The following is a 25,922-nucleotide window of genomic DNA, read 5'->3' on the forward strand; positions in this document are numbered from 1 at the left end:
CTTCTCTATCTGCCCCCTTCTCTCTCTGCCTCCCTCACTCTCTCTGCCCCCTTCTCTCTTTGCCCCCTTCTCTCTCTGCCCCATTTCTCTCTCTCTGCCCCATTTCTCTCTCTCTCTGCCCCATTTCTCTCTCTCTGCCCCCCTCTCTCTCTGCCCCTCTCTCTCCGCCCCCTCTCTCTCTCTTTACGCCCCTCCCTTTCTCTCTCTCTCCTCTCCCTTCCTCTCTTTCTCCCCCTCTCTTTCTCTTTTCCGCTCTCCCCCCCTCTCTCTCTCTCTCTCTCTGCCCTTCCTCTGGCAGCAGGTGACGGTGACAAGTGACACACTGCATTTGGTGGCAGGTGACGGTGGCATGTGACACATTGTATCTGGGGGCAGGCGGCGGGGGGCATGTGACATGCTGCATCTGGTGGCAAGCGACGGTGGCAAGTGACACGCTGCATCTGGTGGCAGGCAATGGTGAGACGCTGCATCTGGTGGCAGGCGGCGGTGGCAAATGACATTCTGCATCTAGTCGCAGGCAATGGTGACACACTGCATCTGGTGGCAGGTGACAAGCTCAGGGTTCCCACTGATTCTGCATTCTGGTGAGTTGAACTATTTCATTATATATTACAATGTAGTAATAGAAATAATGTGATTTGATCATCCTGACACCATATTAAGCATGGTATCGGGATGTTTTCAGTGCTAGCACCAGCCATTCACTCGACAAATCACCCCCACCGCTGAATTCCCTGTCAGCCCTGAGACTACATCCCCCCTGGTCCTTGGCAAAATTGTCCCTGAATGGCAGTCTGGAAATGTGGTCACCCTACCAGAGGGCAAGGTGGCAATTTCCCCCCTGGCCGCTCTGATGCCCCATACAAAGGCCGCACCACTTCCCTTTAGATCCATCCCAAACTCAATAAGTATCCATATTGTGCATTTGCGTATAGTTTTATATACTGTTTTGGTGCATGTTTGCAAAAAATAAAGTGGGCCGGTCTGGGTGAAGTCCAGGGCCAAATTTTTGTCCCAGTCCAGCCCTATATATATATATATATATATATATATATATATATATATATATATATATATATATATATATATATATATATATATATATATATATTTATTCCCACATCAATGGTGCTGGTTTATGAGCGTGATCCAGGTCATTTGGCGATGTGACAATATTGTCATTTTTTTAAAGTGGAAGGGAGGATTGTGGATTTATTACTATTTTTCCATTTTCTTTCCTACCCATGACGTAAAGGATCAGTGTTCTAATTTGCACATGGCTCTATGGTAACCATGTTTCAGTTTTGCTTTTATACCTTATTTCTGTCCATGTTAGCTGGGGTTTTTTTTTGTCGATTTGCTGACATCCTCTTCATTATGAAGATGAGTTGGTGAATACTGAATTTGGTGTTCCGGAAGAGTTTTTAAAGCGGGGGTCCACCTATCTATCGTTTTTTTTTTTTGGAGTTCATTCACAAACTTTTCTTCTCATGATTATCTACTCACACGTTCTGTGTAATAAGTCCGCCTGTGTCCGATTTCGTTGTAAAGAATAACTTATAAAATTCACTGAAGGCGGTTTCCATCTTCATTGTGGGCATTTGAAGCCCACAAGCATGTATTTCCTGGATGCGGTGAATGCTGTGCTCCCAGCATTCACCAAGATGTTGTGATGACGCTGTTGCACAATGCATGCTGGGAAGCCTGAGACTAGCTCCCAGGGGACTGTGGGAGGTCTGGGAGAGGCTAGAAACACGCCTACTCCCATGGGAGGAAAACCAGGAAGCGCTAAGAAGATTAGAAAAAAAAAAGGTAATTACGGCGATTTAAATTTTTTTACACAGCATGTCAGCATCTAGGCAAGGAAGAAAATGCATAGAGATAATGTTCAAAATTTGGGTGGAACCCCGCTTTAATTGTGTTTTGATTCTTGTACAACCACTGTTCTTTGTCCTACAGATATACTTCTAGATTAATCAATTCCCACATATAATCAATATGCCCAATGCTGAGGGTATGTCAGTGGTGTATCCTCAATGAGTGCAATGTGTGCAGGACACACAGGGCCTCAAGGGGGATGGGGCCCACTGTGCTTTTACACACTGCACACATTGATTCCTGTCAGCAGCCTGCACTCTGCTTCTTTCCACCTCTCAACACCCCTCGCCACCGCCGCCATCATCATAGCTGTCTGGCTGTTAGGACCACTGGCATCCTAGTAACAGATGACCTGTTTCTCTAGCAGGCACAGCAGAAGGAAACTTCCTCTTTGCAGAAGGGCTCAAAAAGACCATGCTGTTTCCCTGCGGCCGCATTTTTTAAAATGTAAATATTCGCCAGCACAGCAAGGATCTTCATTTACGTCCAAGCTGTTTTTTGTTGAAGAAAGATCACATCACAAACAGTGTAGTGCACTACACTGTTTGTGATGTGATCTTTCTTAAAAAAAAAAACTAAAAAAAACATTTGGACGTAATTGAAGATCCTTGGTGTGCTGGTGAATATTTACATTTTATAGTGTATGTTCCACTATTCAGCTGGTGGTCACTACAGCACCTGGTACTTCATTCCAGCAATGTGTGCAATGAGAATATGGACCGCGCGTTTTAAAAACATGCCTGCAGAAAAACATGGGCACAGCAGGCCGTTTAAATGAATGGGCTTCCGTACCCAAGCAAACGCAGGCCGCACAGCCTGCAATAGTGTGAACCTAGGCTTAATGTAAAAGCGATCCAGTCGCTACCTTCCCAGACTCTCTCATCCCACCGGGAAGCTGGGGACTGAAGCCGGCAGTTCCACTGGTTTACCATAGAGATGATTGAGGACCAGAGCGTCCCAGATCGTCTATGGTATAAAAAACCAGAAGCGTTGAGTATTTGGTCATTTCCAGCTTCGCTTGGATGTAAACAAACCATTACTGGTTTGTAAAAGCGTCTAATCAAACTGATCTTGTTTTAAATTAATCCGTAGACCCGAACAGGTGCGGAAAGTCGCAAACAGACTCCTCGCCTATATTGGTAAAGTCCAACGGATAAACGTCCCCAAAGACCGTATGCTGTGCATTTTTGTCTGTGAACCGTTGACAACCTCATTGCAAACCCTCTATAGGCAAAAGCCTGCCACAATGGATCCATGTTTGCCTCTTAAGAGCTCCTATGCAGGCTTGGATTCGCCCCGTGCCACCTCATATTAATACAGTGAAACAGGTTCTGTTGGCCCTTTTCAACCTTAAGAAATTAGACACAATCATTCAAAACTATAAATCTGCCTGACGCCTAATGACGCCAAGGTTTGCTAATCTGACAGAGCACCGCTGCTTTTACAATGAAACATGTAAACAGTCAGACGGATTTCTAAATAATATATTTCACCATATAAGCTCCGTTTACTGGTAAAAATAAGTGTCAAATGCAGAACTCCGGTGGGTGTAACAAGATGTCCGCTTGCTCCCTAATCTGATAAAACACCGGCGGCACCAGGAATCAGTGGGGACAGCAGCAGTCATTGCTTCTAACTACATACACTGCCCAGCGGTGTATGTACAGTAGTTAGACGCTCCGATCCTGGTGTCTGTCTCCCCCTTCCCCGGTAGTGTCCTGCACTCGCTGTGTGATCTCTGCTTTGCCTCCCCCTCCCACCAACACTGCCGTGTAGGCTTGGCTACTGAATCACAGAATCGAATCAGTGAATCAACTCACTACAGAGTTTGAAGGAATCGATTAATGAAAGTGATTCTGATTCAATTAATTGTCAAAGATCCTCCCCTTTCAGGATGAGTAGGGAGGGAGCTGAAAACAACAGCCTCAGCTCATGATTTGTAAAATGAGCTATAACATGATTAGCTGCGTGAGCCATCAAGTCTCTGAATAAGGCACCTTTCACACTTGTACGACTTGGGACTGCAAAGTCGCATGACAAGTCGCTCCCCATGATTTCCAATGACAACCGTTCATATTAGTACAACTTCAAGTCATGCCGACTTCAAAGTAGTCCCTGCACTACTTTGGTCCGACTTTGATCCTACTTCAGCCCATTGAATATCACAGTTGGATCGCCGTCTTAACTGATCCGACTTTGACATGCGACTTGTGCTCTGATGATCTTGAAGGGGAACTCCACGCCAAATAAAAAAAAAAAAAAAACGGCATGGGTTCCCCCTTCAAGAGCATACCAGGCCCTTCTGTCTAGTAGGGATTTTAAGGGGAACCCCCACGCTGAAAAAACTGCGTGGGGGTCCCCCCCAAAATCCATACCAGACCCTTATCAGGGCACACAGCACGGCAGGTCAGGAAAGGGGGTGGGGACGAGTGAGCACCGCCCTTTCTGAACCCTACCAGGTCGCATGCCCTCAACATGGGGGGGTGGGTGCTTAAGGAAAGGGGGGGCCTTGTGCCCCACCCCAAAAGCACCTTATCCCCATGTTGATGAGGACAAGGGCCTCTTCCCAACAACCCTGGCCGTTGGTTGTCAGGGCCTGCAGGCAGGGAGCTTATCAGAATCTGGAAGCCCCCTTTAACAAGGGGGCCCCCAGATCCCGGCCCCCCACCCTATGTGAATGAGTATCGGGTACATTGTACCCCTACCCATTCACCTAAAAAAAAGTGTCAAAAATAAAACACAGTACACATCTTTTTAAAGTAATTTATTAAGGCAGCTTCAGCGTTGCTTCCGATTTCTTCTCCCCCTCCGGGTCTTCTCCGCTTTCCGCTAATGTCTTCTAGCCCTCTCCTGTTCTTCTCCCTCTGTCCGCTGTCTTTTGCCTCTGCTGGGTCTTCTCCACTGTCTTCTCCCTCTGTTCTTCTTCCGATGTTGACTACGGGTTTCTGCGTGCCTCGTTCACACTTCTCCACAGCTGTAACCTGTGGGAAAGAGCGGTGCACAAAACTACAATACTGCTGCAGTTTTCCTCACCACTCCACAGGTTTCTGCAAGAGCTTACATTTTTATGTGCGGTCGCTCAGCTCAGCTGAGCAGCTGTACATAGAAATGAATGGAATGTCACAAAGTGATATTCAATAAAGTTTAGGGGGAAAAAAGGGAAAATGGCACTATTCCCCCTCTGCCAGCGGAACATTTTTCTCTGCAGGTAGCGTGAATGTACTCTCATTGAGCCAGGCAATTCATGTTGCAATTCCACACTTTGAGATCTTCCCCTTAATGCGTTTTACCCATCCAGGCTTAATATTAGAGTAAGAGGGTGGTCCCCCATACCGGGATTTGCAACATGTATTGTCTGGCTTAATAACATTTGTTGGAGGAAATTATGTCACCAGTATACAGCTCCTTGGCTTTGCACATTATTTCCATAGTGGTGAACTAGGGCAGAAAGTGAGGGAAAATAATTCTAGCAGTGACCAGACAGTATTAAAAACTTGACAGGGGTTCTAACCCTCCCCCACTCAATCAAAAACAAAACTAGATGAAATTAAATGTAAATGAACTTAGCAGATTTATCTCTCTCTCTATGTCTGATGTAAATTTATTAGCTGCAAAGCAAACAGTCAATTTGATTACTAATGGTACATAGCTTCCATCTGTAATATGTTCCAATTAAATTAGAACTAAAGGCAAAACATTTTTTTTTCATTTTGGATAGAGCAAGGGAGGGCTATAACCCCTATCAGAATTTTTTCGCCATCTGTGTCCCCTTGCAGAGATTTCCCTTAACATCCTGTCCCATAGCCAAACAGAAGAACCCTGCAAATTAAGGTAATTCCTTGAGGACCCCAAGGTCACCAGAACTAGTGTCCCCAGTGGAAAATCTCCCCTCTATTACTTTTCTGGGGACAACCCAAAACGTAGGATTTTCCTTTACTTTCACTTTCAATGATAATGGTATACAGGCAGTGGCAGCCCGTCCATATATATGACCTGTGGGGTATACATTGTACATATATGACCTGTGGAGTATACCATGATCTGTGAGGCTGCGCTATATACCATGATCTGTGATGCTGCGCTATATACCATGATCTGTGATGCTACGCTATATAACATGATCTGTGATGCTGCGCTATATACCATGATCTGTGATTCTGCGCTATATACCATGATCTGTGAGGCTGCGCGATATATACTCTTTTCTGTGATGCTGAGCTATTTACTCTGCCTTGTGATGCGGAGCTATTCACTCTGTCCTGTGATGCTGGGGCTACATACTCTGTCCTGTAATGCTGGGCTGTATACTCCTGACACTATGGGTGGAAGCAAGTGGAATACAGGGGACAGAGTGGGTGGATTCTATAAGGGGTGGGACTTATGAGAAGTGTAAGGGGTCAAAAAGGAAGGGCGGGTTCTGGCGTCCCCCCCCCCCCCATCCTAAAACTACTCCAGCCACCGCTGTATACAGGGTAAATAGAGAGGGGGAATCTGACAAGCATTCTAATCCCTATCCACTAAAAAAAAAGTTTTGCATTTAGTTATACTTTAACTGCCTGTCATTACACAGGCATGCTTCAGAATATATTACAACATTCTTTGAAAAATGACAGCAAAGATCTGATTATGCTGTTTTACATCCGTTTTCCGTGTTAAAAAACACGGAAGTCACAAAAAAAAGTCACAGTGGAACTTGCAGACGGGGACTAGCAGGTTGACATTTTCAGTTTGGCCTTAGTTTAATAGCTAAATGAACTGTAAATAGTGGAGTCATTGTGACAGGACATTCACCATGTAGGAAGTTCCTGTTTTAAGTCATGTACAAAACTGACTTTCACTTTCAGAGATCTCCCACACTTCTGCAGAGACAGACTGAAGAATCAAAGACTGCAATCTACATCATCAGCACGGTTAGTAAATGGCACAGGAGACAACAGAGAAAAGAATGCGAGTGCTAAATAGTGACTTCTGAAATATTCTTTTCAGGTTTGATACAGGTTACGGCAGGCAGACACATGCATGAGCTTAAATTCAAAATTGGGCATTTGTTGCAGGCAGTTTGAGTTATGGTGGAAAAAAAAGGTTTTTTTTTTTCATAGGTTTTTAATTTACTAAAATTATAATAGGTATTCTATTTTAGGAGCAAATTACTGAACAGACAGTACCTGCTTAGGCTGGATTCACACCTATGCAGTTTTAGTGCTTTTTGCATTTTGCAGATTTTCACTACAGAACATGTTCCATAGGAAACCATGTTAAATGGACTGTAGATGCAAATCTGCAAAATGCAAAAAGCACTAAAACTGCATAGGTGTGAATCCAGCCTTAGCTCCCATTTCTCCCGTTTCCAGAAATACAATCTCATTGCTAGGCCATGCTGTTTGATTAGCAGGATGTGATTGAATCTATCACTCTGATACAAGGGGGATAGTTGAAGCATAATGTAACAAAGAATAGATTGGCAGTTTTAAGCCCAACCTCGGGCTACAAACTCTTCTATATGTTTGCCCATGGAACCTGCACTTATGTCAGTAAGCAATGGCAGATAGTATCCATTGAGGTGGTTTTGCTGTCAGATATGAAATGCTAGAGAAGATTTCTCTTCTCTTCCTGTTCTGTCTGAAGTGGACAGAAATTCATTGGAAGTCCTACTTATGCAAACACTTACAGCAGTAAAATCCTGAAAGAGGCTCTAAACTTTGTTTCAGCTACTAGGAAATCTATATATATATAATATCCAATGATTGCCACAGCACACAAATCAGGGATACAAACTGGGCTAGGGTGCACAGCAAAGACTGTAGTGCATATAAACCAAAAAAAGAGAGCCGCACTCATGGGTCTTGAAAGGTGAACGCACAATGGCGTTTTAGTTCTACATTTTTGAAGAGGCACCAGCTCCTGAGGAAGACGAGCCTGTGCCTCTTTGATACATCGAATTAAACCGCCATTGTGCGTTCACCTTTCAAGACTCGGGAGTGCTGCTCTCTTTTTTGGTTTATATACATCTATATATACAGTATCTCACAAAAGTTAGTACACCCCTCGCAGTTTTGTAAATATTTTATTATATCTTTTCATGTGACAACACTGAAGAAATTACACTTTGCGACAATATAAATTAGTGAATGTACAGCTTGTATAACAGTGTAAAATAGCTGTCCCCTCAAAATAACTCAACATACAGCCATTAAATGTCTAAATGTCTAGGGGTACACCCCTAAGTGAAAATGTCCAAATTGGGCCCAATTAGCCATTTTCCCTCCCTGGTGTCATGTGACCTGTTAATGTTACAAGGTCTCAGGTGTGAATGGGAAGCAGGTGTGTTACATTTGGTGTAATTGCTCTCACTCTCTTGAACTGGTCACTGGAAGTTTAACATGGTAAAGAACTCTCTGAGGATCTGAAAAAAAGAATTGCTCTACATAAAGATGGCCTAGGTTATAAGAAGATTGCCAAGACCCTGAAACTGAGCTGCAGCAAAGTGGCCAAGACCATACAGCAGTTTAACAAGACAGGTTCCACTCAGAACAGGCCTCACCATGGTCGACCAAAGAAGTTGAGTGCACATGCTCAGCGTCATATCCAGAGGTTGTCTTTGGAAATAGATGTATGAGTGCTGCCAGCATTGCTGCAGAGTTTGAAGGGGTGGGGGGTCAGCCTGTCAGTGCTCAGACTATACGTCTCACACTGCATCAAATTGGTCTGCATGGCTGTTGTCTCAGAAGGAAGCCTCTTCTGAAGATAATGCACAAGTAAGCCCCCAAACAGTTTGCTGAAGACAAGCAGACTAAGAACATAGATTACTGGAACCGTGTCCTGTGGTCAGATGAGACCAAGATAAACTTATTTGATTCAGATGGTGTCAAGCGTATGTGGTGGCAACCAGGTGAGGAGTACAAAGACAAGTGTGTCTTGCCTATAGTCAAGCATGGTGGTGGGAGTGTCATGGTCTGGGGCTGCATGAGTGCTGCCGGCACTAGGGAGCTACAGTTTATTGAGGGAACCACAAATGCCAACATATACTGTGACATACTGAAGCAGAGCATGAACCCCTCCCTTCAGAGACTGGGCCACAGGGCAGTATTCCAACATAACGACCCTAAACACACCTTCAAGACGACCACTTCCTTCCTAAACCCTATTGAGCATCTGTGGGGCATCTTCAAACAGAAGGTGAAGGAGCGCAAGGTCTCTAACATCAACCAGCTCTGTGATGTCGTCATGGAGGCGTGGAAGAGGACTCCAGTGGCAACCTGTGAAGCTCTGGTGAACTCCATGCCTAAGAGAGTTAAGGCAGTGCTGGAAAATAATGGTGGCCACACAGAATGTTGACACTTTGGGCCCAATTTGGACATTTTCACTTAGGGGTGTACTCACTTTTGTTGCCAGCAGTTTAGACATGAATGGCTTTGTGTTGAGTTATTTTGAAGGGACAGCAAATGTACACTGTTATACAAGCTGTACACTCACTACTTTACATTGTAGCAAAGTGTCAGTGTTGTCACATGAAAAGATACAGTGCCTTGGAAAAAGTATTCATACTCCTTGACATTTTGTCATGTTACAACCAAAAAGTAAATGTATTTTATTGGGATTTTATGTGATAGACCAATACAAGTGGCACATAATTGGTCCAACATTTTTTACAAATAAATATGTGAAAAGTGTGGCACGCATTTGTATTAAGCCCCAGTGAGTCAATACTTTGTAGAACCACCTTTTTGGGTATGTCTCTACCAGCTTTGCACATCTAGAGAGTGACATTCTTCTTTGAAAAATAGCTCAAGTTCTGTCAAATTGGATGTGGAGCGTCTGAACAGCAATTTTCAAATCTTGCCACAGATTCTCAATTGGTTTTAGGTCTGGAATTTGACTGGGCAATTCTAACACATGAATATGCTTTGATCTAAACCATTCCATTGTAGCTCTGGCTGTTTAGGGTCATTGTCCCACTGGAAGGTCTTAAGTCTTCTGCAAACTCTAACAGGTTTTTTTCTAAGATTACCCTGTATTTGGCTCCATCTTCCCATCAACTCCGACCAACTTCCCTGCCCCTGCTGAGGAAAAGCATCCCCACAACATTATGCTGCCACCACCATGTTTCACAGTGGGGATGGTGTGTTCAGGGTGATGTGCAGTGTTTCTGCCACACATTGCATTTTGCTTTTAGGTCAAAAAGTTCAATTTTGGTCTCATCTGACCAGAGCACCTTCTTCCACATGTTTGCTGTGTCACCCACATGGCTTCTCACAAACTGCAAACGGGACCTTTATGGCTTTATTTCAACAATGGCCTTCTTCTTTCCACTCTTCCATAAAGACCAGATTTGTGGAGTGCACGACTAATAGTTGTCCTGTGGACAGATTCTCCCACCTGCACTGTAGATCTCTGCAGCTCCTCCAGAGAGTTACCTTGGGCCTCTTGGCTGCTTCCCTGATGAATGCTCTCCTTGCCCAGCCTGTCACTTTAGGTGGACGGCCATGTCTTGGTAGGTTTGCAGTTGTGCCATACTCTTTCCATTTTCGGATGATGGATTGAACAGCGCTCCGTGAGATGTTCAAAGCTTGGTATATTTTTTTATAACCTAATTCTGCTTAAAACTTCTCCACAACTTTATCCCTGACCTGTCTGGTGTGTTCCTTGGCCTTCATGATGCTCTTTGTTCACAAAGGTTCTCTAACAAACCTCTGAGGGCTTCAGAGAACAGCTGTATTTATACCAAGGTTAGGTGACACACAAGTGGACTCTATTTACTAAGTAGATGACTTCTGAAGGCAATTGGTTCCACTAGATTTTAGTTAGGGGTAGGGTGAAGTTGGCTGAATACAAATGCATGCCACACTTTTCACATATTTGTAAAAAAATAGGAAAACCATTTATTGTTTTAGTTTCACTTCACAATTATGTGCCACTTTGTGTTGGTCTATCGCATAAAATCCCAATAAAATTAATTTACGCTTATGGTTGTAACATGACAAAACATGGAAAATTTCAAGGGAAATACTTTTTCAAGGCACTGTATAATAAAATAAGCGTACTCACTTTTGTGAGATACTGTGTGTGTGTATATATAAATATATATATATATATATATATATATATATATATATATATATATATACACACACACACACACACACACACACACATTTGTGGAAGAGCAAACATGCCCGAAACTGGCATTCCGGTGTTTTGTTCACCGTGTCCTAAAGAATTTTCCTGATTCCCGAATTACGTTCACACATATGCGCATTGTGGTGGGTTTTGCATTTTGCAGAAACACACTACAGTCCATTTAACATGGTTTCCTATGGTACACATTCACATCTTTGCATTTTTTAAGAGATGCGCTTTTGGAAAGGGTCAGGGCCTTTTTTTCCACAGCAGATTGTGCTTTGCGTGTATAATAAACTTTAACGGAGTCGCACCAGTAATGCAAGTGATACGTTTTTGATGCTTTTTGTTCCTTTTTTTTTTTCTGGCTGCTAAGGACCAGTGGCGGCCGGTGGTAATTTTTTTTTGGAGAAGCGACAAACAGTAAATCGCCCCCCCCCCCCCCTCCCCGGTTGGGTCTGGAGCACTTACCCAGTCAATGGAGGGCAGCGCTTCTTCTTTGCTTGGCGGCAACGGCTCTCCCTTCCCCTGCTCCCCACGAGCATCACGGGAGCTTCCGTTTCCTCCCTCCTCTTCGGCAGCCAATTGAGACTCTTCTCTTTTTGGCCAATCGGAAAACGGGTCTCAGACCTGCTTCTGATTGGCTGGATTGAGGATCAGTGTTACAACAGCGAATAATAATTCGCTGTTGTACCACCTGGGTGGGCTTATTGTGCAATGCTCTGCGCCACGAGCCCACCCTATTTTGAAGCCTATTAGAGCCTATGGCTCTAATCAGGTGCTTCAAAAAAAAAAAATACCCCCGCCGCTGTAATTCAGGCGCCCAGCATCCTGAAAGGAGAAAGCTGCATGAATAGGGGGTGGCCGCGGCAGCTGTGGATAGATCCATGCTATGCATGAATCTATCCATTATTCGTATAGGTGTGGCGTGGATTGAGGGGGTGGTGCCCGGGCACCCCTAATGGACAGGCCGCCACTGCTAAGGAGCATTCCGGGAAGCCGGCCACCGCGTCCTTAACAACCGATGAATCATCAGCTGTCAGCGGGGTTCCCCGCTGGACTGCTGAATGTAAAAAAAAAAAAAAAAAAATATGCAGCAAAAAAATGTGATAAAAAGAATGGCGTGGGGGGGCGGATTTATAAATGATGGCCAGTGCTGCAAATATGTGGACGGAATTTTTGCAAATTAGAGTGTCCTGCAACGAAGCTGCAACACAACATCAAAATTGTCACTGATACTGTGGCAAATGGCTTCTGTTAGTTAGCTAAATACGGCCTGCAAACCCACCCATCAATATAGAAAAACCCGCCCTTCAGTTGACTAAACACGCCATGCAAGTGTCCAGGAAGAATAGCAGAAAAAGTTTTGTTTTGCAGCACTGGCCATCATTAAAAATTCTGCCCCCATCTTTGCAGCACTGGCCATTATTTATAAATCCGCCCCCAAATGACATGAACACGCCTCGGGAGCGCAGGCCACAATCTGACACAAAAATGTCTTCCGTCGGCTATTGTGTTCAGGCGCCGTCTCAACAGCTGATTGTAAAGTCAGCTGTTGTGCTGCATATGCGCCGTTCGTCCCGGGCACTTCTCGATAGCGGGCACTATCCGATGGAACACCAGATCCGAGAAAAAAAAAAAAAGAAGCTCCACACTTGTCAAAGGCTAACCGCCGACTGCCCGCTCCTCTGTCTGACAGTTCTTAAATAGGTAAGAATGCTGGGGTGGTAATGAAAACTACATGCAAAAACTCAGGTTTAAAAACGCACCGCAAAATGTGCCTGGAAAAATGCATCAACTGCAACCACATAGATGTGAGCCTAGACTTAAATACAATTTGATTACTGCATTTCGCTCCCAGTCCTTTTTGTATTTATAAAATGTTTATTAGGAGACAAAGCATTATCTTTGGGGTATATGACCTGTAAAACCTAGGCAGGACACTAAGGCCTCATTCACACGAGGCTGATCCGCTCAGCAGATCTCTCAGTTAATCTCTGCTGAGCTGGCGGATGACAGGTCTGTCTGTCTCTGCTCACTGAACAGGGAGGGGCCTGTCAGGGCGCCACTGATTCCTATGGAGAGAATGGACAAAACCCACAGCATGCCCGTTTTCATCAGATCTCATCCGATCCGCCAAGATGGATGGTGACCATACGTCTGATTTTAGCGGATTGGATGGCAGACGGCTGTCAGCGGACACATCTCCGCTGACATGCGTCTCCTCATAGGGGTCAATGAATGGCCCGCTCGGATCCACCTGAAAAATGTACAGGCGGATCCGAGCGGGCTTGCCGCGTGAAAGGGGCCCAAGAAACCTACACTCTCATCCAAAATTCTCCAGTATCTGAATGGCAGCAAAATGAGTGTTGATTGCACCAGCCAGTTTAATTCTGGCTATACCCTGTTGGAATTTCATCCCGTTCCTGATGAACTGGTAGAAATTTGCTTAGTGGGGACCTTATTGGCCCTATCCTGCCCAACATCCTTCTACTAAAAAAAAAAATTAAAGGACCTGAACTGTAAACTATTGGCCAAACAGTGGCTGCAATAAATCAGATGGAGCCTCTGTTTGGATAATCAGAATACAATTGGCCAGCATTAAATAATCATCCATCCGTTCTGTTAGCGTGGATGGAAGGATCTGTTAGATTTTTTTTGGCTAAACAAAACAAAATCTATCAGGTGTATGGCCAGCTTAAAGGGTAACTTCACTTTTGTGGGGGAAAAAAAATGGCAAAAAACTAAATAAATAATGTAGCATATACAATTGCTACACAAGTCTTGTAATTGAATGTTATTAAAAATCACCTTTCCTTTTCAATGTGCAATGCAATATAGCAGTCTGGAGGAGTTCTGTACGCAGAAATGTCATTTCCTGCTTTTCCCAGAAGTCTACACTAAGAAAAAAGTCAGATTATAGGCATCCTCTAACAAAAATGTCAGTTTTGGTGAGATAACAAAAGAGAAACTCCTGCGCTGCTGGCGGACTCCTAAACTAACAAGGGGACACTGCTGCAACACCTATAGTACTGCTCCAAACAGACAAAACAAAACTGAGTTATGGGGGGGAGTGGTGGTTGCGCTGTGATGGGGAGAGGATAAGAAAGGGGGGGGGACTATACTAAACTGGAGTGTATGTAACACACATGCCAAGTAACCCAAAAAAAGGGGGTCTATAACACACAAAATGACAATAGCCCACTGACTAGTGCCTGTGATGAGTGATTAAAATAACCACTAAATAAGTGTATAGCATGAAGGAAATAGAATGGCATCCAAATAAATAATGCACATAATAAAGGTGCAAACAAGCCAATGAGATAATAGCAAATGGTGAACAATGGGTGAATACAATATTAAGTGCATAGGTGAGTAGAGTAATATAAATAGATCCCATTAATAAACATGATAAGAAAACTTAAATCATGTGAAAAAATAAAAATATATAAAAAAATATATAAAAAACAATCCCACCACCAATGTGACACTTCTGAGTAAAGTCCAAAACCACAACAATGGATGTGTCAGGGGTAGAGGGGTGATCTGCGATGGGGGCACCTCAGTGTGCACAGGCCCCTTACCTTACAGCTGTAAGGTATACAGCATAAGTATTAGGCGCCCAGAGGGTGATGGAATCCAGGAAGTTGCAGCAAATGGTATAGCTCACAAATGTAGTGGTATCATATGTGAAGAAAAAAGATGAACAGCATATAGTGTGATACCGTTTGAGAAATAGAAACAGGCAGGCTGAGGGAGGGGGGAAGGGGGGGTTGCACTCACTTGTGACAGATGAGCGCAAGCCTCAAACCACGAGTGCCGAACTCGTATAATCCAAAACGCTGGCCAAAGGACCCTCTACCATCTCACTCCTCCTGTGGCTCCCCGCCCATCATACGTCATATAGGCAGTGTGGTATCAAGACAAGAAAACCGCATATAGCGTAATCCCGTATAAAACACTTTTATTAACATAAATAAGATCGCTAAAAACTTACACAAGGTGATAGCTGGGGGGTATAAAATTCCGCGAGCGCCGTGCTCGTAACATCAGCTGTTGTGTAGGCAACGTCCCGTGCTCCTGACGCGTATCGTCACGTCACGTGACTTCTTCAGAGGATAACACGGGATAGAAAGCCCATGCTTTTAAATGGTCCCTGTGTGATGGACACACGGCGGCCATTTTCCCGGAGACCGCCAGTAGTATATGGTAATGCACCAACTGGCGGCCATTTTCCCAGGGCTACTCATATATAAACAGACAAAAATGACATACTGATGCAGTGAACGCAGCCGTGACAAAAACTTATTAAGGCAGAAAAGGGAGAATCGCTCCCAAATCTACAAATCACACAACTATAGGGGGCTAGCACAATGCAATGTGGGAGAAGCAAAATAAAATTGCAAATAATGATGATAAGATTAATAATAGTAATAGATGTGTGAAAGCACTCCAGCATATAAAGCAGGGGGCTAATCACAACAAAAAAGGGTAATATTAAAATAGCTATCAGGACTGTATTATTAGGTCTTAAGGAAATATTTTTAATAATTTTTAATAATTTTTTAATACTAGATAAAAATAGACCATTATATATGGGTGTGGAAAAAATCATCACTACCATAAAAATATAAACTTCTAGAGTGTCAAAATAAAAACGCATGGGACATGAAGAACATATAAAGTTGAAAGAATAATAAAAAATGAAGAAATATAAAAAATGATATATATAAAAAAATATATATAAAAAACAGGAGCTCGGGAGGTGTCACACACCATCTGAACCAGTAATAATATAATATACAGATAAAAATTGCGCTGGTGCAAATATGCTGAAAAAAATGTATATATAAAATAACACATACTAGGCCACAGAATAGTATATACAGACCAAAGACTGGATGAATACAATGTATGGTTTACAATATATAATGCTAACTGACGGATGTGGGAGAAAATAAATACATTTTAAGGAAGTGGAGAAAGAAAAAAGGCAGAAAAGCGGGAGGCAAGAGGCATAGCTAAAAATCGCTTATGAAGCAATTTAAGTCGAACTCTATATTGAGTCCCCTTGGGGCCAAAGTGTCCAAGGAGAATATCCATTTAGACTCCAGTTTACTCAGAATCCTCACTTTGTGCCCTCCTCGCCATGGTTTAGTATAAGGTTCGATACCCCAAAATTTCAAGTGTCTAGGGTCTCTATTGTGATGTTTATCGAAATGCCTAGAAACAGGAGTCGCTATGGGGGCGAAATTCGCCCCAAGCGTAGCAGGATTGTTCATGTCCCAATGGGAGGAAGAAACAGTGTTTCGAGAGCCCCCTAAAGAGCTTCTGATGTTTAAAAGATACATTGACGATATCTTTATTTTATGGGAGGGTGACAAGGATCTTTTAACGACATTCTTTTCCAAACTCAATAACAATACTAACAATATTGTATTAACCTGGCAAATTGAAGAACAGTCCATTGCATTACTAGATTTAGAGGTCTCACGTATCAACAACCAATATATCACTAAGACCTTCTTTAAGAATGTTGATCACAATAGTTACTTGCCTACAAGCAGTTGCCACCATAGGAACTGGATATTCAATATCCCTAAAGGCCAGATAATGCGACTACGACGCAATTGCACCTTAGAGGAAGATTTCCAAGCACAGGCTAAGTCTATTGGAATGAGGTTCATTGACAAAGGATATGATCAGGATTTTATAGAGGAACAAATATTAGAGGTAGGACGGATGTCAAGACAGGAACTACTTGAGGATAAAACACCCACCTGCCAATTAGACTAAGTTCCCTTAGTCTTAGACTATAATTTTCAACATAAAAAAATTGAGAACATTGTATCTCGCCACTGGCATATCCTTAAATCAGATAAAGGCCTGGGAGAATTATTACCAGAGAAACCTAAATTTATTTATAAAAGAGCCTCCACCTTGAGAGACCGTCTAGTTAAAAGCGTGATTGATCCCCCCAAAAGATTATTCTCTTTCTTCACCGGTAAAGGATTTTATCCTTGTAAACGCTGCTACGCCTGTACCCGAACCAAGCATCCTAATGAAAAAGTTTTTTCTTTTCAATCCAATAGTAACGGCACTACCTTTGATATTAATGAATTTATCGGATGTAACACCGAGGGGGCCGTGTACGTGTTGGAGTGCAGTTGTGGCCTCCAATACGTGGGCCGCACCAAAAGGCTATTAAGAATTCGCATTAAGGAGCATGTTCAAAACATTATTAATGGTTTTGACAAACATAATGTTTCTAGGCATTTCGATAAACATCACAATAGAGACCCTAGACACTTGAAATTTTGGGGTATCGAACCTTATACTAAACCATGGCGAGGAGGGCACAAAGTGAGGATTCTGAGTAAACTGGAGTCTAAATGGATATTCTCCTTGGACACTTTGGCCCCAAGGGGACTCAATATAGAGTTCGACTTAAATTGCTTCATAAGCGATTTTTAGCTATGCCTCTTGCCTCCCGCTTTTCTGCCTTTTTTCTTTCTCCACTTCCTTAAAATGTATTTATTTTCTCCCACATCCGTCAGTTAGCATTATATATTGTAAACCATACATTGTATTCATCCAGTCTTTGGTCTGTATATACTATTCTGTGGCCTAGTATGTGTTATTTTATATATAAATTTTTTTCAGCATATTTGCACCAGCGCAATTTTTATCTGTATATTATATTAATACTGGTTCAGATGGTGTGTGACACCTCCCGAGCTCCTGTTTTTTATATATATTTTTTATATATATCATTTTTTATATTTCTTCATTTTTTATTATTCTTTCAACTTTATATGTTCTTCATGTCCCATGCGTTTTTATTTTGACACTCTAGAAGTTTATATTTTTATGGTACTGATGATTTTTTCCACACCCATATATAATGGTCTATTTTTATCTAGTATTAAAAAATTATTAAAAATTATTAAAAATATTTCCTTAAGACCTAATAATACAGTCCTGATAGCTATTTTAATATTACCCTTTTTTGTTGTGATTAGCCCCCTGCTTTATATGCTGGAGTGCTTTCACACATCTATTACTATTATTAATCTTATCATCATTATTTGCAATTTTATTTTGCTTCTCCCACATTGCATTGTGCTAGCCCCCTATAGCTGTGTGATTTGTAGATTTGGGAGCGATTCTCCCTTTTCTGCCTTAATAAGTTTTTGTCACGGCTGCGTTCACTGCATCAGTATGTCATTTTTGTCTGTTTATATATGAGTAGCCCTGGGAAAATGGCCGCCAGTTGGTGCATTACCATATACTACTGGCGGTCTCCGGGAAAATGGCCACCGTGTGTCCATCACACAGGGACCATTTAAAAGCATGGGCTTTCTATCCCGTGTTATCCTCTGAAGAAGTCACGTGACGTGACGATACGCGTCAGGAGCACGGGACGTTGCCTACACAACAGCTGATGTTACGAGCACAGCGCTCGCGGAATTTTATACCCCCCAGCTATCACCTTGTGTAAGTTTTTAGCGATCTTATTTATGTTAATAAAAGTGTTTTATACGGGATTACGCTATATGCGGTTTTCTTGTCTTGATACCACACTGCCTATATGACGTATGACGGGCGGTGAGCCACAGGAGGAGTGAGATGGTAGAGGGTCCTTTGGCCAGCGTTTTGGATTATACGAGTTCGGCACTCGTGGTTTGAGGCTTGTGCTCATCTGTCACAAGTGAGTGCAACCCCCCCTTCCCCCCTCCCTCAGCCTGCCTGTTTCTATTTCTCAAACGGTATCACACTATATGCTGTTCATCTTTTTTCTTCACATATGATACCACTACATTTGTGAGCTATACCATTTGCTGCAACTTCCTGGATTCCATCACCCTCTGGGCGCCTAATACTTATGCTGTATACCTTACAGCTGTAAGGTAAGGGGCCTGTGCACACTGAGGTGCCCCCATCGCAGATCACCCCTCTACCCCTGACACATCCATTGTTGTGGTTTTGGACTTTACTCAGAAGTGTCACATTGGTGGTGGGATTGTTTTTTATATATTTTTTTATATATTTTTATATATTTTTATTTTTTCACATGATTTAAGTTTTCTTATCATGTTTATTAATGGGATCTATTTATATTACTCTACTCACCTATGCACTTAATATTGTATTCACCCATTGTTCACCATTTGCTATTATCTCATTGGCTTGTTTGCACCTTTATTATGTGCATTATTTATTTGGATGCCATTTTATTTCCTTCATGCTATACACTTATTTAGTGGTTATTTTAATCACTCATCACAGGCACTAGTCAGTGGGCTATTGTCATTTTGTGTGTTATAGACCCCCTTTTTTTGGGTTACTTGGCATGTGTGTTACATACACTCCAGTTTAGTATAGTCCCCCCCCCTTTCTTATCCTCTCCCCATCACAGCGCAACCACCACTCCCCCCCATAACTCAGTTTTGGTGAGATACTCCCAAAGGGAAATCAAGTCAAGTACCCTGCCACTTTATTAGAATCCTGCAAGTGCACAGCTGATTGATAATTATAAAGTCACTCCCATTCACATTCACTTGACACAGCGATTTCTTCAGATTAACAAAAGGTAGGAATCTGAAACAACGTTTGTTAGAATCCTTGCAATGTACATTGATCATCCAGAGGGGATTCTTTTTTTTCTGACCAAAGTGGAGTTAATCTTTAAATTTCACCACAATGAGCGTAAATATTACAAGGCAAGAGAAGTAGGTTTGGCAAGTAATCTGTATAACAGGTTAGACTTATCAATTGTAAGGATATCTGCCACACAGGGAGAGCGTTGTTTTTAATGGGAATGGTTGACTCAAAGAATTGTAGTGGGCAAAGGAGCATAAAAGCAGTTAAAGCATCAATAAACAAGAAGCAGACACTTCATTTGTAAAGATGGTTGCCTACATGTATTATTACTAAAAACAAGGTATTTAAAGCATTAATACGGACTGATACAATTCTCAACACCAAATTGATATTGTTTGCATATTCATCTAGTTAAACATTGAAAAACCTCTTTCACCTGTCTTAAAAAATATAATGATTTTTAAAAAAAAATTGTTGCTCCATGCTACTTTATTCCAGTGCAGATGAATCCAGTGGAGGATGATGAGAACCACCATGGCCTTTATCTTAGGTCAGCAGTAGAGAATGACGAGATGGTCTCTTTTCCTGAGCTCCAGCTTTCCAGGTCTTTGCAAACTTTTGAACAAGGTAAAAGTCTGCTTATCTGAAATGTAACTATATCTTTTGTGCAAAGTTCAAAGATCAATTTTGAAAATAGGTTTTATGCACATTCACCTGTGCAGCATAAAAAAGCTCTACTTGTGTAAAGTGTTGCACAGTTGTATTCTCCCCAAAGCAAGTAATGTGCACTTTACACATGTAGTGGCGCATAGCTGTGTACAGCTACATTCACCTACTTATGGTTGGCTGTACGCAGCATTCTGGGCACCAAAATACACAAAGCACGTCCAGCAACGATCACTGCAGGCAACCATTGGCAGTGGAAACATCCATGAATAGCTGTGGCCACCGAAAAACTGTCATTGAAGTGTATATTCTCAGGAGGCCCCAGTTATTACTTTTAAAAAAACAGCAGCAGGAATCAGGAAATTCCTACTGCTGCCAATGTAAACTGTGGCAAAACGCCCATGGTAGCCTTAATAGAGCATAGCATTTCCTCACCCATTTTCATTCTTCCTACACAGCCGATTCGGTTTGATTTGATTATTGCATTCAATTGAATTACACAGTATTTACACAGTAATCAGTGGCTATTTTAAACACTGATCGCTGTATAAATGTCAGTGGTCCCAAAAAAGTGTCTGATCTGTCCGCCTCGATGTTGCAGTCCCACTAAAAATCGCAGATCGCCAATCTACATGTTATCCTGTTGATCATTAGCAGCTAGTATAATTTCATGCTACCTCTTAGTGGCCTTTTCAGTGGACTTTAACCACTTCAGCCCCGGAAGGATTTGCCCCCTTAATGACCAGGCTATTTTTTTGCGATATGGCACTGCGTCGCTTTAACTGACAATTGCGCGGTCGTGCAACACTGTACCCAAACAAAATTGACGTCCTTTTTTTCCCCACAAATAGAGCTTTCTTTTGGTGGTATTTGATCGCCTCTTTGGTTTTTATTTTTTGCACTATAAACAGAGCGACAATTTTGAAAAAAAATAATTTTTTTTTACTTTTTGCTATAATACATATCCAAAAAAAATATTTAAAAAAAACAAATTTATCAGATTAGGCTGATATGTATTCTTCTACATATTTTTGGTAAAAAACAAAAACAAAACGCAATAGGCGTATATTGATTAGTTTGTGCAAAAGTTATAGCGTCTATAAAATAGGGGATAGTTTTATGGCATTTTTATTATTATTTTTTTACTAGTAATGGCGGTGATCTGTGATTTTTAGCAGGACTGCGACATTGCAGCGGACAGATTGGACGTGATGTCATCAGCTAGAAATGATGCAAGACGTGGAAGGCGACGCAGCCATCATTTCCGGCTGATGACATCACGTCCAGCCCCAATGCTACCCTAAAATATTATTTCACTTCTGCTTGTTGCAAACAGGTTGGATCGCATGCTGGCCACCTATATTCACTTTAGGGGGTCTCCATCGATAAGATATTTTTAACAGAAATCTCAGTACCATAGGCTAAAGCCAAGTACAAAGTGTTAATGGTGTCACAGCCTTTCTGCAAGGTCTCTCTCTTTACATATACATACATACACTGTACAGTAAACAAAAACATAGGTAGTCCAGTTGCAAAGGCGGCGACTCATTCATTTTGGTCGAATGCCTAAAATAAAACTGAAGTTGAAAAAATGGCGACCATCTTGACATGCACTGGTTACTAGCAATTAAAAGGTCCATTGATATTCTTTATCTCTCAAGGAAAACTATATAAAGATTTGTTTTTCCTATTTAAAGTTTTTCGATGGTCCTATGAGGTTCTTCAGGCCTTTGACAAGCTTCCAGATTTTAGCCCTGAACAAGCTGAAGACTTGATGTCGGTGTTTGTGTTCCCACTGGTAAGTAGCCCTCTTAGCACAGTTCAACTAATTAAAGTGGTAGTCCGGCGACCAATCTTTTTTAGGTCATTGAGACACTTTGCTAATCCCAAAATAATACTCACAGTTTGGGTGTAATATTTCCGCCTCTGTCTGTTTTCGTACTGAAGAATAACTTTAAAAATGTGATGCTGGCTGTTTCCATCTTGCTTGTGGGCATGTGAAGCCCGCAAGCATTGATTTCCGGGATGCGGTGAATGCTGTTCATTCACAGCTTGTTCACACGTATGATCATTGTTCCCGCACTGAATCTTGGGAAGCCTGATACTAAGCTCCCAGGAGACAGTGCAGTGCCGGGGAAAGGCAATAAACACGCCTACTCCCATGGGAGGAGAGACAAGAAGTGCTACAATAAAATACAATATAAAGGTAATTACAGCGATAAAAAATTTTTTCATGTGGCATTTGAACATCTATGCAATTAACTGAAGGGGGTAAGATTAAGTTAAAAATTTGAGTGGAACCCCGCTTTAAGTAAACCTTTTTAAAGAGTTTGCCATTGCTGACCTCCTTCTGAACATGTTCATTGCCTGGCTCTGAAGCTGACATTCTGGCCTCACTGCTTTGAGGCATGCACATGGTGCATCTGTAAAAGCCCCTCTAAACACCAGAACTGCTTGCAGGAAAATGAAGGTTAAAAAATGGACTAACAGCTGCGTATTGCATGAGGCGCGTACAGCATTTGAGCATAAATGCATTTTACTGGCCAGAATATTAATTTATTCTGGCCATTGGAATGCAATAATGCACATACACTTTACAAGTCTAGCGTTTAGGCGTGTATAGCGTTTTTCTGCTCCTCAGCTACTCTCAAGAATGCACCTTTGGTGGGTTTTCTTTTTCTGCCTGTAAATGGTCCTCTTCTAATACGCCTGCAAATGCTTATGTGTGCATGGACAAGTGGGCATACAAAGAGGTGTTTTAACATAGGTAGAAAAAAATGCTCAACACCTGTATAAGCAGTGTTTTTTTAGGTTCCATGCGCATGAGGCCCGAGTCATTGACCTGAAAGAAATATAAGAAGTTGGAAAAAACCTTTGCAATAACAAAAGTCAATCCACATAATGTAATGAATTGGTTCAGTATACATATTTTCCTTTCCATTGCTATTCTCCCTGTTGAGTTTTTGACAACTATCACTGACCTCTTATATCATACACATTAAAGCGGAACTTCAGTCACTTTTTTCAACTTTCCATCTATTAAATCTTCTGCCCTTGTTGTTGTTTTAACTTTGGATAGTAAAACATTTTTTTTCTGCCAATAAATACTTTTATACAGCCCACTGCCTGTTTCTTGTCTGCTAAAAAGCCTAGGCTTATGACATCATGCACCGCTCTCTCTCTCACTCTCGTTTGCCAGGAAGGGAGGGGGGGATGAGTCATGAGGGCCAATGAGAGCTGCAGGTGTGACTCTCTGTGTCTGTGTAAATCCAGGAAGTGAACAGGCAGCAGTTTCAGCTGCCCGCAGTTAAAATGGTTGCAGCCAGACTCAGTGGAGGGAGATTTCTGCAGCATATTTGGCAAGTACAGAATCACAGTATATATAAAATATAATGCAAAGTGGTTGGAGGGAAGCTTAAGAATGGCAAAGATGTTTTTATTACAAATTATGTGAGCGGACTGCAGTTCCTATTTAAGTATGCTCTTTTGTATATCTATAGCCAAAGCTTATCCTTTAGTTTTAGATGGAGAAGGAAAAAAAGTATTTTTAAAAAACATAATTTTCAAAAGGTTGTATGAAACACACGAAAGAACTGATTTGTAAAGGTTGTGTAAGCAGTGATCTGTTGCAGTCTCACGTAATCATGTCTCTAGTTTATGGCTGTCTCCAGAAGCATATTGACAGTCTCCATCAACTCCTATAAGACTGCATTCACATGGGCATTTAACGATACTGTGAATCCCAGCAACAAGAATCTGATTCCTGCAGCTCTGATCATCTCCTGCTGCATGTCTGCAGTCACTGACAGCTTTCTGTAGCATAACATTCCCTGAATATTATGTGTGGCCCATTGGTCATGTCAGTGGCCACTTTTTTCAAGTGAGTTGACCACCACTGACTTAAAACGACAATTATGCACCATTATAAAATAGCCTCCTGACCTGGAGGTCCTTCTTCTCAATCCTGGACATGTCCGTCTGTCTCTCCTTACAATGCTGGCAGTTGCTGCAGATACCCAGATTCTCTAGTCCCTTATGACTCTTGACACCTTGACTCCCAAGACTGCATGTTGTCTTTCTTCACTGACTAAGGGTGGCCATACATTATACAATTTTCTTATTCAATTTCCTTTAGGCCACTTTCACTTTGAAAGAGCCCGGCGTTAGTGGTAAAGCGTGCTAGTTTTAGCGGCGCTTTACCGACGTTTGCTGATTGGTGCAGAGCTACACCAGATTTTGCACTCTCCAGTTTTAGTAAATCAATCCCAATGTATCCTCAGCAATACATAGCCAAAGGGTGATTTTGGCCATCACTGCAATGACGTGCATTTCTCCACTGACTGACACCGCACCCATACAAATTTCAAATGCCAGATACTGGAGTCATACACTTCTGTCCTGAAACACTGTATCCATGCACTCAATTTTGTATTGACCACCACCTTCTGTACTGACCACCTATACATCAACTACACTTTTGACTGCCACTACAGCCCCACAATTCTCCACCATCTGTCACCATGATAATGGCACACCACACACTGTATTATATATGTACAATTGCTGCACTATGTATGCTGTGCTATACATTACTTTCCCCAGACTATCTGTCTTTATGATCCTATGTGCAGACCTCAGGTTCAGTCTCCATTCCCTATGCTTAGTAGCTTAGCCTTAGTCTGCTGCATTTGGCTAATATCTCTGTATAACTACATAGCTGTGTCTCTCTGCAGGGTAGCCAACCGGTGTGTGTCAGGGATTACCTGGAGGCCTTCAATAGTATGGCAGAAAATAAAAATCAGTTGCGAAGTCTGACCAAAAGGCTGAAGAGATTGGGCAGAGCAGATGTGGTGAAAGCTATGCACCTACAGAGAGGAGCCCTCTGTTGGCTGGGTGAGAACAAACACAAGAAGATTTAAAACACCATTCTCTGACTTGTGTGCTGCATTCCAGGCAGTGATGCTAAACCTAACAAAGAAATTATAAAGAGAGAAATATTTTCTGTCCCTGTAAAACCAGTACAAGAAATGGGAAGAAGCAGTTGTCACCAGGACAACAAGCAATAAGACCTCCGTGAAAAGTTCTAACCCTTCCTCACTTTACAAATATAGTTTTGTTTTTTCACTTTCAAATTGGACAGATTTCCCACTTTACTGCCCCTACAGCAAGTAATGGGAACTGTCAGCAACGGGTCACATACAGCAATATTATTAATATCCATCAATGTAGTGCCAACAGTTTGCACAGCCCTTTACAACATGAGAGCAGACAGTACAGTTACAATAGAATTCAATACAGGAGGGATCAGAGGGCCCTGCTCATTAGAGCTTACAATCTAAGAGGGAGGTTCAAGTCATACAAAATGTAATAACTGTGGGGAGATGAGCTGATGGAGGAAAAAAAACAAAAAAAACAAAACAAAACTACAATTGTTGGGGGGGCAGGATAGGCTTCTTTGAAGTGAAGGGATCGCCTTAAAGTGCACAGAGTAGGAGATGGTCTGACAGATTCGGGTAGGGAGTTCCACAGGATGGGAGAGGCTCAGAAGAATTCCTGGAGGCGAGCATGGGAGGAGGTGAAGAGGGAACTAAAGAGCAGGATATTTTGGGAGGAATGAAGAAAACAATTTGGTTGGTATTTTGAGACTAGGTTAGTGA

At 42.1% G+C, this 25,922-nt stretch overlaps 1 protein-coding gene across 3 annotated transcripts in view; it reads left to right on the forward strand.

Annotated features, from left to right (window-relative positions):
* Positions 1–6,539: 6,539 nt before the first annotated feature.
* The window catches only part of LOC141108288 (uncharacterized), a 44,511-nt gene continuing 25,128 nt past the window's right edge, over positions 6,540–25,922 (forward strand). The window contains exons 1-4 of one of the 3 annotated variants that reach the window (XM_073599770.1): positions 6,540–6,788; positions 20,103–20,226; positions 21,963–22,063; positions 24,999–25,158. In XM_073599770.1, coding sequence (XP_073455871.1) covers positions 6,696–6,788; positions 20,103–20,226; positions 21,963–22,063; positions 24,999–25,158 — 478 coding nt within the window. In that variant the 5' untranslated portion in view covers positions 6,540–6,695. Of the gene's footprint in view, positions 6,789–20,097; positions 20,227–21,962; positions 22,064–24,998; positions 25,159–25,922 lie in introns of all 3 variants that reach the window. The other 2 variants (XM_073599768.1, XM_073599769.1) reach the window with 2 other exon arrangements.

The sequence above is a fragment of the Aquarana catesbeiana genome, linkage group LG09, assembly GCF_042186555.1.
Source record: "Aquarana catesbeiana isolate 2022-GZ linkage group LG09, ASM4218655v1, whole genome shotgun sequence".
Classification (NCBI taxonomy): Eukaryota; Metazoa; Chordata; class Amphibia; order Anura; family Ranidae; genus Aquarana; species Aquarana catesbeiana.